The following is an 18,262-nucleotide window of genomic DNA, read 5'->3' as shown; positions in this document are numbered from 1 at the left end:
TCCTCACTCCTCCATCCTCACTCACACACCAGACAGACCCACCTCACTCCTCCATCCTCACATACACACCAGACTGACCCTCCTCACTCCTCCATCCTCACATACACACCAGACTGACCCTCCTCACTCCACTATCCTCACATACACACCAGACAGACCCTCCTCACCTCTCCATCCTCACATACACACAAGACAGACCCTCCTCACTCCTCCATCCTCACATACACACCAGACAGACCCTCCTCACTCCTCCATCCTCACATGAACACCAGACAGCCCCTCCTCACTCCTCCATCCTCACAAACAGACCAGACCGCCCCTCCTCACTCCTCCATCCTCACATACACACCAGACAGACCCTCCTCACTCCTCCATCCTCAAATACACACCAGACAGACCCTCCTCACTCCCCCATCCTCACATACACACCAGATAGACCCTCCTCTCCTCCTCTATTCCCACATACACACCAGACACACCCTCCTCTCCTCCTCTATTCCCACATACACACCAGACAGACCCTCCTCACTCCTCCATCCTCACATACACACCAGACAGACCCTCCTCACTCCTCCATCCTCACTCACACACCAGACAGACCCTCCTCACTCACAACCAGACAGACCCTCCTCACTCCTCCATCCTCACATACACACCAGACAGACACCCCTCCTCCTCCATCCTCACATACACACCAGACAGACCCTCCTCACTCCTCCATCCTCACTCACACACCAGACAGACCCTCCTCACTCACAACCAGACAGACCCTCCTCACTCCTCCATTCTCACATACACACCAGACAGACCCTCCTCACTCCTCCATCCTCACATATACACCAGACACATCCTCCTCACTCCTCCATCCTCACATACACACCAGACAGACCCTCCTCACTCCTCCATCATCACATACACACCAGACACACACTCCTCACACCTCCATCCTCACATACAAACCAGACAGACCCTCCTCACTCCTCCATCCTCACTCACACACCAGACAGACCCTCCTCACTCACGGACCAGACACAGCCTCCTCCCTCCTCCATCCTCACATACACACCAGACAGACCCTCCTCACTCCTCCATCCTCACATACACACCAGACAGACCCTCCTCACTCCTCCATCCTCACGTACACACCAGACACATCCTCCTCACTCCTCCATCCTCACATACACACCAGACAGACCCTCCTCACTCCTCCATCCTCACGTACACACCAGACACATCCTCCTCACTCCTCCATCCTCACTCACACACCAGACAGACCCACCTCACTCCTCCATCCTCACATACACACCAGACAGACCCTCCTCACTCCTCCATCCTCACATACAAACCAGACACACCCTCCTCACCCCTCCATCCTCACATACACACCAGACAGACCCTCCTCACTCCTCCATCCTCACATACACACCAGACAGACCCTCCTCACCCCTCCATCCTCACATACACACCAAAAACACCCTCCTCTCCTCCTCCATCCTCACATACACACCAGACAGAACCTCCTCACTCCTCTATCCTCACATACACACCAGACAGACCCACCTCACTCCTCCATCCTCACATAAAAACCAGACAGACCCTCCTCGCTCCTCCATCCTCACATACACACCAGACAGACCCTCCTCACTCCTCCATCCTCACATACACACCAGACAGACCCTCCTCACTCCTCCATCCTCACATACACACCAGACAGACCCTCCTCACTCCTCCATCCTCACATACACACCAGACTGACCCTCCGCACTCCTCCATCCTCACTCACACACCAGACAGACCCTCCTCACTCCTCCATCCTCACATACAAACCAGACACACCCTCCTCACTCCTCCATCCTCACATACACACCAGACAGACCCTCCTCACTCCTCCATCCTCACATACACACCAGACAGACCCTCCTCACTCCTCCATCCTCACATACACACCAGACTGACCCTCCTCACTCCTCCATCCTCACATACACACCAGACTGACCCTCCTCACTCCTCCATCCTCACATACACACCAGACAAACCCTCCTCACTCCTCCATCCTCACATACAAACCAGACACACACTCCTCACACCTCCATCCTCACATACACACCAGACAGACCCTCCTCACTCCTCCATCCTCACATACACACCAGACAGACCCTCCTCACTCCTCCATCCTCACATACACACCAGACTGACCCTCCTCACTCCTCCATCCTCATATACACACCAGACTGACCCTCCGCACTCCTCCATCCTCACTCACACACCAGACAGACCCTCCTCACTCCTCCATCCTCACTTACAAACCAGACACACCCTCCTCACTCCTCCATCCTCACATACACACCAGACAGACCCTCCTCACTCCTCCATCCTCACGCACACACCATACAGACCCTCCTCACTCCTCCATCCTCACATACACACCAGACAGACCCTCCTCACCCCTCCATCCTCACATACACACCAAAAACACCCTCCTCTCCTCCTCCATCCTCACATACACACCAGACAGACCCACCTCACTCCTCCATCCTCACATACACACCAGACAGACCCTCCTCACTCCTCTATCCTCACATACACACCAGACAGACCCTCCTCACTCCTCTATCCTCACATACACACCAGACAGCCCCTCCTCACTCCTCCATCCTCACATACACACCAGACAGACCCTCCTCACTCCTCCATCCCCACATACACACCAGACAGACCCTCCTCACACCTCCATCCTCACGTACACACCAGACACATCCTCCTCACCCCTCCATCCTCACATAAACACCAGACAGCCCCTCCTCACTCCTCCATCCTCACAAACAGACCAGACAGACCCTCCTCACTCCTCCATCCTCACATACACACCAGACAGACCCTCCTCACTCCTCACATACACACCTGTCTGACCCTCTGCACTCCTCCATGCCTGCTACTTTATCCCTCAGCCTGCACCATTATTCTCCATCATAAACACCACAATGAAGCCCTCAGTCTCAAGCACTGAAGAGTATGGAAGGTGTCGGCCCTCATAAAAACACATCTGCCGGCCTGGCTCTGGGTTAATTCATCTCTCCAGAAACCACAATATTTCGTGGCCATTGTATTAAATACTAAAACTATGCATGGGCGGATTCATGATTATGGATGTTATCAGCTGCTGTGGATTCAGGGATAGCTGGCCTTTGAAGTACTTGGAGGGGATGTTTTTCTCTGAAAACATAATGGGTCTAGTATTTGTACTTCATTTTCTTTCAGGAGATTCCTTGTCCACTTTAGCTGGATACCAGAGCTGGCTTCTTATTGCTATCTTGAAGGCATATAATAAAGTTGTATCCCTGGGAGGGCTGCAGGCAAAGCTGAAGTGCCCCACAGGTGTATGTCCGCACTGAGATTAGGTGTAGTGTGGCGAGGGGAGGGCCAGCCTTTCATACCTTCAAACCATCCTCAACAGACACAGCAGGCTGGTATTCCAGCTTATCCCTCCTGACCCAGGAATACTAACAGAAAACAAGTGCTCACTCTGTCTGCATGGGAGCATCGAGCTGGAGGTCTGAAGTGGGGCACCAACCCTTCACTTTGCACTCAGAGGAAGGAGTGGTGCCATCAAGTCAAAAGCTTACACCAGGAAAGCAAGCGATAACAACCACTAATAAGTTCACTATGCATTCTCGCACAAAGAAGATTGAATAGTTGGCAGATTCAGTATGGATTTATAAAACTGATCTTTTGCAGTGTAGAAATGCACTGTAAGTTATTACAATTACTCCCTGGCTTTGAAGTAGCTTCAAATAGCACTTGTGATAAAACTTTAACATAATAACTTTAATATTTAGCATAAGAGTGTGAGAATTCATGCTAATGCACTGAAATTACAATTTGCAATTCTGCATTCTGGTTAGAGTCATAGAAAAGTACAGCACAGAAAAAGGCTCTTTGGCCCACCTACTCCATGCCCAAGTATTTAAGACAGTCACTGTCATCGATCTGTACCGGGACCATTCCCCTTCATATCCCTGCCACCCATGTGCCTAACCAAACTCCTCTTAAAAGCTGAAATTGAGCTTGCATTCAAGACTTGTGTTGGCACCTTCACGACCCTCTGAGTGAAGAAGTTTCCCCACATGTTCCCTTAAACTTTTCACCTTTTACACTTAACCCATGACCTCTGGTTGAAGTCCCACCCGACCTCAGTGAAAAAGGCCTACTTGCATTTACCCTATTAATACTTCTCATAATTTTGAATGCCTCTATTAAAGCTCCTTTCAATCTTCTTTATTCCAAGGAATAAAGTCCTAATCCATTGAATCCTTCCTTATAATTTCGGTCATTCAGACCTGGCAACATCCTTCTAAATTTTCCTTAAGTAGGTGACCAAAACTGCACACAATACTCCAAATTAGTCCTCACCAACATGTTATAAAACTTGAGGCAAGTAAAAGATAACATTTACCTCCCTTACTTACCTTTGCACTACAAAAGGTCTTATTTGTTCTTAAATATAATCATCAGTTTTAAAGAGGTAGTGCTGAAGTTTAATGTGGAAATACAATGGTTTCCAGTTCATTGGGCCATTGATTAATCAAGACAGCTGCTTATTTGGGACAATTCCTAAAGAACAAAACTGAATCAAGAAAATAGCTGGGAAGCCCTTTGCTTATTTGGGACAATAAGCTGCTAAATCAGGTCAGGAAATTGTTGCTGAACAGTTTCCAACTAGCCGTTAAACATTACACATTTTTGAGTGGACAGTTTTTGAATCGCATCAGTTGTGCATTTTTGTTTTCAGAAAGCAGATATTTTTGTCAGTGATAGTTGGTGAAAAATGAGCAGTAAGACAGTTCAGATCTGTTCTGCTCACTTCAGACTCAAGCATTCGGGCTTGGAGATGCCTGAAACGGCTGGGAGTGAAAACGAAACATTTCACAACTTCAACAAATTAGGAACTATGAAGAATTTAAAGATATTGATAATCATCTTGAATGATACAATTAAAATGAAGGGATGGATCTCGCAATTATCAACAGTATTGTATGAAGGCAGTCAATCATCTGCACTTGGTGCTTGCGCTGATTTTGTTCATTTACAATCAAAATAACATGACAAGGGTGAATTCCTCTAGCAATGAGTATTAGGAACTGATACACAGTTTTATAGCACCATAATAGTATTGGTAATATTCTACTTTGTTCTTTATTTTATTTAAATAGCTGATTTATTACTCAGTTTGTCTTTTTGATACCTTTTTAACTATTTCCATCAAACGTCAGCTAATAGGGGCAACGGCTTAATTGGACAAAAATGAACTGGCCCCAAATGAGTCCTAATTAACCAGAATCCACTGTATACCTTTTTAACTTAAAGTATTATTTTAGCTTGGCCTTCACAATTTTGCTTTATTCTTAAACATACTCAGTAGGAGCTAGAGCATTCTGAGTTGCTGGAATAGCTGAGGCAGCAACCATATGTCACACTGGAGCTGAGATTCTAAACGTCAGTGGAAACCACACTGCAGTAGAAAGGCCCAGCAAGGGGTTTAATTCAATGATAAAATTAGAGCACGAGTACAAAATCACACAATTACAAAACATTCCTAAGGAAAATGAAAGATTTTCTTCTATAAATCATCGCAACAAAAAGCAGGTTGCTGAGTACAAGAACCAAATATTGATTTTTTTTTGTGGTGCAGCAAACCGTCTCCTTGCTATTTGGTTGTTGTCAAAGACACTATTTAACAGCTGGAGTCAAATTGCACCATTTACAACAAGAGCTCCTGACAAGTGGACTATAAGTATTCTCTCAACATGCTATTCAAATAGTGCTTCACCACAAAATCCATCGACTTCACTTCAGTCAAAGCTCAGCCTATGCAAGAAGACACATTTTACTGCCCAACAAAGTATTAAACAGGTTGCATATTTTCACAAATGAATTGACTAGCTACCTTAAATGCCCACTTTTAAAATCCAGCAAAAAAAATCATTCAAGCCAAGTCACAACAATAAGATGGGTGTACTGCTACTGTAGTTCAACCAAATTTGTTACACTACTCAAAAATCTCTCCACTACCACTACGCCCAACAATAGAGACTGCAACAGCATACGTGCCAACAAAGGCAGAGTTGAAAAAGCCAACACAGTGTGAAATCAAAGTTTTCTCCTTTGTGTTTCTAGCCAATTGTTGGTGAAATGGTTTCAAACAAGACTGGGAACAAGGAATGAAAGAGGGGTCTTATGCACTGTTCAGGTTGCTTATATTGAAGTAACTAGATGGGCACTTGAATTACTAAGGCATCACAGGCTAAGGACCAAGAGCTGGAAAATGGGATTGGTATAGATAGGCACTTCATGGCTGGCATTGGGCTGGTTTCTGTGCTGTGCGACTTACTGAGAATCCTCTCCCTTGATCCAAAGAAGGGGGTGTAAGAAGGAATAGTGGAATTTACAGGGAGACCAAGACAATGATGGGGATGCAAAAACAAAATGCTGTGGATGCTAGAAATCGGGAAGAGGAACAAAGATGCTGAAAAGTCAGATTGGTCTCTATCTTTGTAAAGGGAAACAGAGTTAATACTCTCAGGTCAATGACTTCTCATATGAATGGAATTGATAAGAATATTGATGTTTGAAGCAATACAGAATTAGGAAAGAACAAAATGGACTGTTGGTGAAGAAGTGGATTTCTTGACTGATTTAATAATGAAAGGATTTAAGAAGAAATGGCAAGTCCTTGCTTACATTTCCCCTACTCATCTTTTCACTCTTATCTTGATTTCATCCCTAGCATTTCATCCTTTTTACCTTGTTTAATTTCTCCTCTCTTCCTTCATTCCTTTTGTTCTTTCCTTCCCCCCCCCCCCCCATATCCCAACTTCGATTCCTGCACTTAGTTAAAACTTACATTTTCTAATGAAAGGACATCATCCTAAAACACAAACTCTCCTTTACACACCATAGTTGTTACCCAACTTGTTGAGAATTTCCATTTTTTTCCTATTGATAAATTGGTTCATTACTGTTACATGAACTGAGAGTGAAAAACTTGTCCTGCATACCACCCACATGGATGAAATCATTACAACAGTGCATTGAGGTAGTATAAGATAAAACAAATGAATACAAATTAAAGTGCTACAGTACAGAGGAAATGGTGTAGGTAAGCCATAAGGTGCAAGGTCACGAGTCCATCTTATTGTATCAATAGTTTTATAACGGGGTTAGAAGCTGTCCTTGAGCCTGGTGTTACATGCTTTCAGCTTTTGCATCTTCTACCTGATGGGAATGAGGAGAAGAGAGAATGTTGGGGGAGGATGGGATCTTTGATTACGCTGGCTGCTCTACCAAGGAGTGCGAAGTGTGGACAGAGTTCATAGACCAGAAGCTGAGCCTTGCCCACAGCTCCCCGAACTTCTTGCCATCATGGGCAATTGCCATAGAAAGCTGTGGTGCTTCTAGATCAGATACGTTCTGTGGTGCATCAGTAAAGATTGGTGAGGATCAAAGGAGAAACATCAACCTTCTTTAGTCTCCTGAGTAAGTAGAAGCACTGGCGAGCTTTTTTGGTCGCGGCATCAACATGGTTGGACCAGGGCTGGTTACTGGTGATGCCCAATCCTAGGAATTTGAAAATCTCATCCTTCTCAATCTCAGCGCCATTGATGTAAACAGGAGCATTTAGACAACTCCTGGCTCTTCACGATGTCAATCAATCAGTCCTTTTAGTTTGCAGACAATGAGAGAAAACTTGTTGCCGTGACACCATGTTACTAGTTCCTTTCTGCACTCCAACTCATCCTTATTACAACATCAAACATATTCTATTTCTTCCCCAGACGAGGTAGTGGCACATTGCTGGGCATTGCAATATGGCCTTTACACAGGAACAGTCCCAATAGTTAGACTTAACTCCTCACACTTCAGTTTAAAACTTTGGCTTGTATGTTGCTGGAGTTCTTTTTGACCCTAAGTTGCTGGAGAATTCACATATGTCATAACTCATTAATAGAGGAAAGATTTTGGCATGAAGTTAGGGTAGTCATACAGTTTATAAGCAGAACTGGTATGATTACATGAATAATGTTTATTATGGAGCATAAATGTAATTTCTCAAGCACTTGAAAATTGTAAATACAGTATAATGTGTGCCATCTTTAGCATCCTATCACATCAAAGAAAGGATATAGAAGCTTCAGAGAGGGTGAAGAGATTTTCTAGGATGCTGTCTGGATTAGAGAGCATGTTTTATGAGGATAGGCTGAATAACCATTAAACCATATAACAACTACAGCACGGATACAGGCCATCTCGGCCCTTCAAGTCCGTGCCGAACGCTTACTCTCATCTAGGCCCACCTATCTGCACTCAGCCCATTCCTTTCCTGTCCATATACCTATCCAATTTTTTTTAAATGACAAAATCCAACCTGCCTCTACCACTTCTACTGGAAGCTCATTAGACACAGCTACCATTCTCTGAGTAAAGAAGTTCCCCCTCGTGTAACCCCTAAACTTTTGCTCCTAACTCTCAACTCATGTCCTCTTGTTTGAATCTCCCCTATTCTCAATGGAAAAAGCCTATCCATGTCAACTCTATCTGTCCCCCTCATAATTTTAAATACCTCTATCAAGTCCCCCCTCAACCTTCTACACTCCAAAGAATAAAAACCTAACTTGTTCAACCTTTCTCTGTAACTTAGGTTCTGAAACCCAGGTAACATTCTAGTAAATCTCCTCTGTACTCTCTCTATTTTGTTGGCATCTTTCCTATAAATTCGGTGAACAGAACTGTACACAATTCTGCTAGAATTCTACACAATAAGCTAGGGGTTTTCTTTTTGGAGTGAGAGAGGGAGAGAGATGACTTGATAGAGGTGTACAAGATGATAAGAGGTATAGATCACGTGCTTCTCTGTATTTACTTCAAGAAGCCTTTAGGTAATTTTATATATTTCAGAGGGAGACTTTATCCCAGGGTGAAAATTACTAATTCCTGAGCGTAAACTTTTAAGGTGATTGGAAGAATATAAGGTGGGGAGAGGGCAGATGTCAGAGGTAAGTTCTTTGCACAGAGAGTGGTAAGTGCATGGAACGCCCTACCAGGGGTGATGGCAGATGCAGATACATTAGGGGCATTTAAGGAACTTTTGGCTGGACACAGGTAATAGAAAAATGGAGGGCTATCTACGAGGAAAGGGTTAGACTGATCTTAGATTAGGTTAAAAGGTTTGCACAACATTGTAAGCTGAAGGGTCCATACTATGTTGTGGAGTTCTATGTTCTACGTAAACATTACCACAAATCGTAATTTCATATAGCTGTGACATTATAGATTTGTAAAGTAGGGTATAATATGTAACTATACAAGCCCATGAAATCCAGGTTTGCACTTTGCTTAAAAACATAAATTGAACCTAAAAGTACCACTAATAATCCCATAATGCCTAATAAATTAGTTCACTCAATCATCATAAATCTGCAACCTTAATAAAAAATTATGCATTCAGCAGCTCAAAATACCAACATTAATGTGCAGATTCAGAAAGCAATTAGCATGACAAATGGCATGTTAGCCTGTATAGGAAGGGAGACTGTGACATAAAAAACGAGGACGTTTTGGCACAGTTATATTTGGCATTGAGTGCAAACCTGGATTATTGTGTATAGTTCTGGTTTCCTAATTCAAGGAAGGTTTTGGTCTCCTAATTTGGTCTATTGTGCATCATTTGTTTTGAAGATAGTGACTTAAATGCTCATTGATTCCTGAGATGAGAAGGCGGTTCTCTGAAGAGTGACTAGGTAGAATACACTTATATTCTTTGGAACTCGAAAGAATGAGAAGTGCTCTCTCGGAAACATATAAAATTACTTAAGGGCTTGATGAAGTAAATGCTGAGAGCTTATTTCTGTAGGTGAAGGGTTTACAACTAAGGACCGCGGTATCAGAAAAAGTAACTGGTCATTCAAGACTGATGAGCCGGCGAGCATTTTCACCTAGAGAAATGTGGACCTCTGAAGTTCTCAACTCCATGGTGCTGTGAATGCTCAGCCAGTGAGTACATTCGGTTTGGAGATCAATAGATGTTCTGCACACAAAGTTAATGCACAACTTCATCCATGATCTTACTGATTAACAGTGCACACTTGAGAGGTGTTTGATCCACTTAGTTTCCTTTTACTTCTACTCTTCTGCTCTACAACAGTGTTGCACTATAAATCACGGCACAATAGGTTAGGTAGCATCTTTAGAAGACTATAATATATTTCTCTGGTGCTTCTAATGTGCAGACAGAAATTAGATTAGATTAGCTTCATTTATCACATATACATAAAAATATACAGTGAAATGAGCGTCATTTGTGTCAATGGCCAGTAGAGTCCAAGGATGTGCTGGGGGCAGACTGCAAGTACTGCCATGCTTCCCACATGCACATAGCATGCCCACAGCTTACCAAACCCAGTCTGTACTTCTTTGGGATGTGGAAGGAAACTGGAACACACTGCCGTGGGGAAAATGTACAAATCCCAAACAGACTGTGGAGGGAATTGAACCCGAATTGCTGGTGCTGTAAAGTGTTTTGCTAACCACTACTATGCTGCCAACAATTGATAAATTAGTCATTCTAATAAATAGTTCTTGAGAACATTCACCTAGAGGGGGTTAGAATGAGGAATTTACTACCACAAAGAGTTACTTAAGATAGTTTCCAAAAAAAAAATGCATTCAAGAAGAACCCAGTCAAATACAAGACAGAAAAAAAAAGATGCATTGATGATATTAGATGTGAAAGGATAGAAAGGAGGCTCACATAAATGCATGAATGTCTTGACCACTTTGCCAAAATTTCTTATATTAGAATGATCTTTGTAATTTATCACTTTTAAGAATATGATCGAACAAACTGTAACAGACTCAATAATTAACTGAATTCAGAACTTGTTACAATATACACCCAACCATGCCAGTTTCCAGCATTTAGACCTTCTAACTTTCCAGAATGTGGATAGCTGGAATGGCCCCTTTAAAGATTCAGGACCATCTTGCTAATTGGCAGCCATGATTTGGCATCAGGATTCAATATTTAAGGAGTGCCTGAACAGAGGTTTGGTATTCAATATAGACAGACTCTGTATGGACTGTCATCTTTCACCCCGTTTAGCATTCTATTCTTGTTTCCAATGTTCCCGCTCCTTTGTAATGACAAGAATGTGCAAAAATTTTGTGCTGTACAATTTTTTGCCCAGTTACAACATCTGTGCACTAATTTATTTCTTCAATAATAACTGTAGAAGTGAGGCAGTTCTAAAAATCTGCAGAAAAATCACCTCAAAATCCATGTGTCAACACCTTCCACATCAGAAACTGGAAATGGAAATATGTTTGTGTACAATCGTGAAATATACTTAACATCCAACCGAGGTAGAGGGTGACAACCTGCTGTGCATCATTTAAATTTCCTTGTGCACTTGCAGCAAAAGGTATGTATGCGTGCACACCTGAGATGGAGCATTTCTCGTTTCTGCCTCACATCGTGTCTTGATTCCAGCCCCAATACTCCAGCACTTGGGTCCAACCATCTTCGCCTAGGCCCCACATCACAGGAACTATTGTATACTTTTGCCGTAAATATTCACACATTTACATTTCAATGGTATTTAATAGTACAAGTCACCTGCTCACATGTATTCTGATTTACAATGGCCAATGCCATAGGCTAATCAGCTAATAAAACAGAAGTATGGTGCAAGTGCTATGTATCATAATTCGCTCTGTGCAGTTCAGGCACAGTTTATATAAATACTTTAAAGGACAGATGAAGGAAACTCTTAGCAATGCTTCATAACCCAAATTTTTCACTCACAGGCAAATCAATAGCAATCACCATTCATTAAGCTTACCACAGATTTTTCGGGTGATGAGTTGGTTTTAAACCCTGTGCCTGCAGCCATCCGATAGCCAAATGAAGAAGGGCTATTTTTGTGAACCGGCTCTGGATCCTCTCCAATGCCAGCATATCCTTACTAAGATGAGGGGCACAAAACTGCTCACAATACTCCGAGTGCAGTCTGACCCATGCCTTATAAAGCCTTAGCATTCAACCTTGCTTTTATATTCTAATCCTCTCAAAGTGAATACTAAAATTGCAAGCACGAGGAGATCTGCAGATGCTGGAAATTCAAAAAACACACACAGCAGGCCAGGCAGCATGTTTTTCTTGCTGCCCGCTCAGCCTGTAAGCTAACCTTTAGGGAATCCTGTACAGAGACTCCCAGCTCCCTTTGCACCTCTGATTTCTGAATTTTCTCCCCGTTTAATAGATAGTCTACACCTTATTCCTTAAAACTAAAGTGCATGACCATACACTTTCCTAAAATATTTACCATCTGCTACTTCTTTGCCTGTTCTCCTAATCTAAATCCTTCTATAGACTACCAGCTTCTTCCACGTTACCTGGCCCTCCATTATCTTCATATCATCTACAAATCTGGCCATATAATCCTCAATTCTATCAAACAAATCATTGATGTCCACCATGAACAGACGCAGTCAACACCTCCCCCTGCGCAACACCACTACTCACTAACTGTCATCAACTGTGACCACCGCAGCATTAATAGCTTAGAAGGGACAAAACTGTTAAGCACACCTAAGAAGTGGCTTGGTGCAGGATATAGGTATGTGCATGTCTATATGTGTGTATGCATGTTGTGGGAGGGGAGTTGGAGGAGGTGGCTGGGAGGGAGATGAGAAAAGTATCCGGAAGGTTGAATGAGCATTAATTGGGCAAACTTTTGGGATGAGGAAAAATATTACTCTGCTCCAACTTACATACAACCAGCAGGCTCAACGATAGCTTTATCCCACAGTAAAGGGCTTGAAAAGGCCTTGCTAATGTTGGGTTCCTGACCTCACTATTCCCTTGTACGTTATAGTCTACCTGCACTGCACTTCCTCTGAAAATGTAGTTGTAGCACTGTATAGTGCATTCTGTTATTGTTCCTCCCTTGTACTATCTCGATGTACATACGGCTTTTAATAATCTGTATGGATGGCTTGCAAAACTATGTAACCCTCTCACCAGGGCTTGTAAACAAACAAGGCTCATTGCTAACTCTGCTAACAGCCACATGACTCAGCAGTGAGAGGCTGCCTTGCATCAACAATATACGCCTAGGGTCGGTAATGACTTGGGTTCCACTAAGCAGAAAAGTCGAGATGTTCCAATTAAAGAACATTGTTTGTCGTGAATGCTGTGTAAATAGGGCTCACGCACAATTATCAATTGCCAAGAAATGACAGATTGTACACCAGAATAAAATTATAAAGGGAGTATATTTACCAATTTTCAACTTTATCAAACAGATAATAGGAAAAGAAAGATAAAAGAGCCCATTACAGTTCAACCAGTCCAATGTGCACATGAACATTGGAGCTCATTTCTGAAGTGGTCGAGTGTATCACTATACTCACACACTGAACCCGTGTTCTGTGTGAAAGACACCAGCCACAGTTCAGAATTCCCTCGAAGATCATCACAAATGAACAGGCTAACTCAGGAGTATTGGCACTTCCTCCTTGGAGCCATTCATCTGCACAAAGCACTTCTTACAATGGGGTCTCCTTCAGGCAGCATTCTACAGGCATCTTCCCCTGTGCCCTGCTCCTGACAAAAGCCCCAAAACTGCCCTTCTGAAATCCGAGTTACAACACATACCCAGACAATCCTGATTCACTGATATACAACATTCCTAAATTGGACAACATGGCTCCTTATCTTTAGCCAAAGCAAAAACAGTCTTACAGGCTGGACACAATGCTTTTGCAGAAAACTGTTAAAATACAAAAAAATACCTCACAGCATAGCAGTAGAAATCTTAACCAGGGCATTACAACTATTTTCCACCGTAACTCTATTTTATGACAAAGAGAAACAAACACGAATAATATAAGTCCAAAGCTGGAAATTAATTGAATTTAGTACAAGTCCAGGCATTATGTATTGCCATTCCTCTTCTGATTCAAACAGTAAAATCCTTCATTTCAGAATAGAAAGAATGCAAGTTACCTCTGACGTGTGGAAAGTAGTTGGAGATGTGCTGAATTTGAAAGATCCATATTGCTTACAACTCTTCTTTTTGACTGAATCAAGAGGTCTCGCTCCCATGGATAAAGAATCAATTGCATTCATGAATATAGACAGAGAATCGTCACAGGAACCAATGATTGCCTTTGCTATCTCACCAGTCTCATGTCGATCAAGTGTTCCTGTCAAAGAGAAAGGACATGAGAAAGGAAAAGAGATTAACTATTCAGCCCTTTGTGTCCATTCTGCCATCCAGTAAGATCATGACTGATCTTTTCTGTATAACCTTTTTTAGATTTAGGAGTGAAACCCAGTGTGGTCTTCTGCTGCTGTAACCCATCCACTTCAAGGTTCAATGTGCTGTGTGTTCAGACCTGCTCTTCTGCACACTGCTGTTATGACACATGGTTATTTGAGTTACTGGTGCCTTCCTGTCAGCTTGAACTATTCTGCCCATATTCCTCTGACCTCTCTCAATAACAAGATGCTTTTGCCCACAGAACTGCCACTCACAGAATGTTTTTTTTTTTGTTTTCTCACACTGTACTCTTTAAACCCTCTAGAGACTGCTGAGAGTGAAATTTCCAGGAGATCAGAAGTTTCTGAGATACACAAACCACCCCATCTGGCGCCAACAATCATTTCACAGTCAAAGTCACTTAGGTCACATTTCTTACCCATTCTGATGTTGGCCTGAACAATAACTGAACCTCTTAACCATGTCTGCATGCCTTTAGGCATTAAATTGCTGCCACATGATCAGCTATTAGATATTTGCATTAATGAGCAGGTATACAGGTGTGCCTATTAAAGTGGCTATTCAGTGTATATTGAGTGTATATTCCCTCAGTATCTTTCCATTAGCAATACAGAAGCAAGTCGTAAGTGGCAAGGCCATGGAAAGCATTGTAGAACATGGGGATCTTGGGATAAAGGTACATAGTTCTCCATTAGTGGCAATATAGGTAGACAGGATGGTGACGGTGACATTTGACAGACTGAGTACCATGGGTACATTCAGTATTATGTTGCAGCTGTACAAGACATTAACAAGACTACCCTTGGAGAAGCATATGCAGTTCTGGTTGCCCAGCTTTAAGAAGGATGTCATTAAGCTAGAAAGGGAAAAGAAAATATTTACAAGGAGGATGGACCAGAGAGAGTGAGTTATAAGCAGAGGTTGGGACTTCTTTCACTGGAGCACAGAAGGCTGAGAGATGACCTTATAGAGATATGTTAAATCATGAGGGACACAGACAAGATAAATGAAAGAGAAGGTAGTCATATATCTAGAGGGCAAAGTGAGAGGGGAAAGAGTTAAAAGAGACCAGAGGGGAAAGCTTTTCACAGAGGGTTGTGGGCAAATGGAACAAGCTGACGGGAAAATGCAGAGGTGGGTATGACTGCAGTGCTCTGTGTCCACTAATATAATGAACTGATACCGAGGCCATGGGCCTACTCCGGGCTGCTCCAGGGTTCAGATCTGAGTACTCAATTTTGGTTCAGAATGCTGTTGTCCACTTCAACTATTTGCATGATTTGGATTTTTTCCTGTTTTCTTACGCATCGTGCGTTGGTCTTTGATTTTTATTTTTATTCTTTTTTTTATTTAACTGGGTTCATCGAGGTTCCTTGTTTTGTGACTAACTGTGAGCAAGCAAGTCTCAAGGTTTTATAATTTATACATTCTTTGATAATAAATGTACCTGAATCTTGAATTATACCATTTAAAATATAAGAAGAGAAGCAGATGGATAGAAAAAGAGAGGGAAATAGTTCAAGTGCAGGTAAATGGGACTTGCTCGGATGAAAATCATGGATCAGTTGTACCAGAGTCTGTTTCTATACTGCAATACACAATGAATCCATACTGTAGATGCTGTCTGCTCTTCTGCTCTCTCTTCCCACTGAATAATCATGCATAGAATTAAAAAGAAAACACGAGGAAATCTGCAGATGCTGGAAATTCAAGCAACACACACAAAATGCTGGTGGAACACAGCAGGCCAGGCAGCATCTATAGGGAGAAGCACTGTCGACGTTTCGGGCCAAGACCCTTCGTCAGGACTGAAGGAGGGTCTCAGCCCAAAACATCGACAGTGCTTCTCCCTATAGATGCTGCCTGGTCTGCTGCGTTCCACCAGCATTTTGTGTGTGTTGCATGCAGAGAATTATATTGTTTTCGGCAGAGCACGCTTAAAGATCAGGACCATGCAATAAATAATCAGAATTAATTAAAGTATTTTTAAAGATTCATGAATAAACAATCTCTATCTACATTTAAAGTACACATAACAAACCCCGTACCATAGTAAGGTCAGCTATTGAGTTTGTATTTCATTTTGACCCCAGTAAAGGACATAATGTTGTAGACCTATCTTTGCTTGTGAGGATCTGATTGGGCAATGTCATCCTACTTTCAAACAAAACATCAAGTTAAATATGAATGTAATGGGTTGTCATGACAAAATTAAACCCTAACTCCTTTCCTCTCTTCCTTCTATGCATTATCTCCCATTTCAGGCTAACAGAGTATATCACTGAGATATCACATTTCTCTAGTTATGCATTTGGTAATATAATACATTTTCTTTTAAGCTATTGGTTTTAAACTGGAGTGAAATATTCATCTATCAATATGATTGCATTGATGAATGTTTTCCTCATTCAACGATATGCTTGAAAACCTGAATAATCGCCGCAGGTTCTTTAGTAAAATTGATAAGGACTGAGATTTTGAACCAAATGTTCTGGAACAATATGAGCATCTCAGAGACGGAGGAGATCTGGTAAAGTATCTCTATTCACTTGCAGCAAACCCCCTCAAATCGTACAAATGCACCGGAGTTGCAATGTCATGCATGCAGCTTCCTAACTCCTGATCTATCGTCGCGAGTTAAAATGTTAATGTTATTTTTTAAAATAAAGTAGGTCTTTAATGCAATGAACAGTTGCTCTTGCATTCCGATGATTGTTCTTTATTAAATTTACCCTCCCATTCATGACACTTCGGAATTAAGTCTCCGTATCATTTTGCATTGAGCCCTTCAAATAGTTTGAGCAGACAATCCATTCACAAAATACAAGCCGTGGACACGAGGTAGCTTCAGCAGTTACAGAGTACGAATGAGGGTGGATTATCACGTTAACTCTGTACATTTCATACCTCAGGCAATCTTTAGTACAGTGATCTTCAAAGAAGACATCCTAACCTTGACATTGGCATGGAGAGAAGCACCAGACTCATGCCTAAACTGAGCTATGAGCAAACGATACAGCCTTTACATGGACTGGTAAGAATCAATTAAACCCCATGCAAACTGGAAGCAAGTGATACCAGCATGGGATTTAATGTGGCAAATTATAAATACAACTGTTCATTCACCAATCAAACTGCTGAGCTGTCAACAGTGATAAAAGTTAAGAGCGTCGGAATTCTTATGCTAAAAGTATATTTAGCATACTGGGGAATTCAATGCATTTTCTCATAACACTTCCTTTTCCCTTATCCTGATGCCCTTTTAATGCCAACCTTCCTAGTCTAATGGTAGAGAATATAATTTCTTTTAATTTTCTACCCATAACTTTGAAAATGATTAATTTAAACAGTATTTAATGCAGCACAACATTATCAAAATGTAATTAAGCAGGATAATATTCAGCAAGTAATACTTCACTTTCTTTTCCCAACACCACAAAATACTTAATCAAGAAAACAATGAAAATGATCAAATTATGGCAGAGTTCAGAGTTTGCCTGTTCCTCAATCAGATTCTAAGCATATTTGACAGCTATCCAAAATTAGAATGCCATGGATACGTTGGCATCACTTGAAACATAATCTCTATTTCAATCTTCACAAGAAGTCGCTGATTTGCTAATTATACTCAGCACTTCTGCTTTTATTCCAGACCGCCGAACGCACCATATTTTCCTTGTGTAGCCCTTCATATATTGTTAAGAAAAAGATGAGAAAATGGTTAATATCAGTAAATACAACTTTTAAAAGCTGCATCACTTTCTTCTTTTGTGAAAAGAACAGCTTTTCTTTTCAAAATATTTTAAGAAGTCTGAAGTACACGATCTACCTGCATGGAACCAGTAACCCAAGAAGAGCAGGGGAAGCTACCTCAATGACCATCAATTGGTAGCATTTACATCTGTCATTTTATGTTTCATTCA

General features: G+C 42.0%; 1 protein-coding gene across 14 annotated transcripts in view; it reads right to left on the bottom strand.

The window, feature by feature from the left end:
• The window catches only part of LOC132382495 (WD repeat-containing protein 72-like), a 502,802-nt gene that overhangs the window by 368,402 nt on the left and 116,138 nt on the right, over window positions 1–18,262 (bottom strand). For all 14 annotated transcript variants that reach the window (XM_059952748.1, XM_059952747.1, XM_059952757.1 and 11 more), the window contains one exon: window positions 14,063–14,262. In XM_059952748.1, the coding sequence (XP_059808731.1) occupies window positions 14,063–14,262 (200 nt within the window). The remainder of the gene's footprint in view (window positions 1–14,062; window positions 14,263–18,262) is intronic.

Source organism: Hypanus sabinus, chromosome 28 (genome assembly GCF_030144855.1).
Source record: "Hypanus sabinus isolate sHypSab1 chromosome 28, sHypSab1.hap1, whole genome shotgun sequence".
NCBI classification, from domain to species: Eukaryota; Metazoa; Chordata; class Chondrichthyes; order Myliobatiformes; family Dasyatidae; genus Hypanus; species Hypanus sabinus.
Note: the sequence above shows the minus strand (reverse complement) of the source record. Positions and strands in the feature narration are given on the sequence as shown.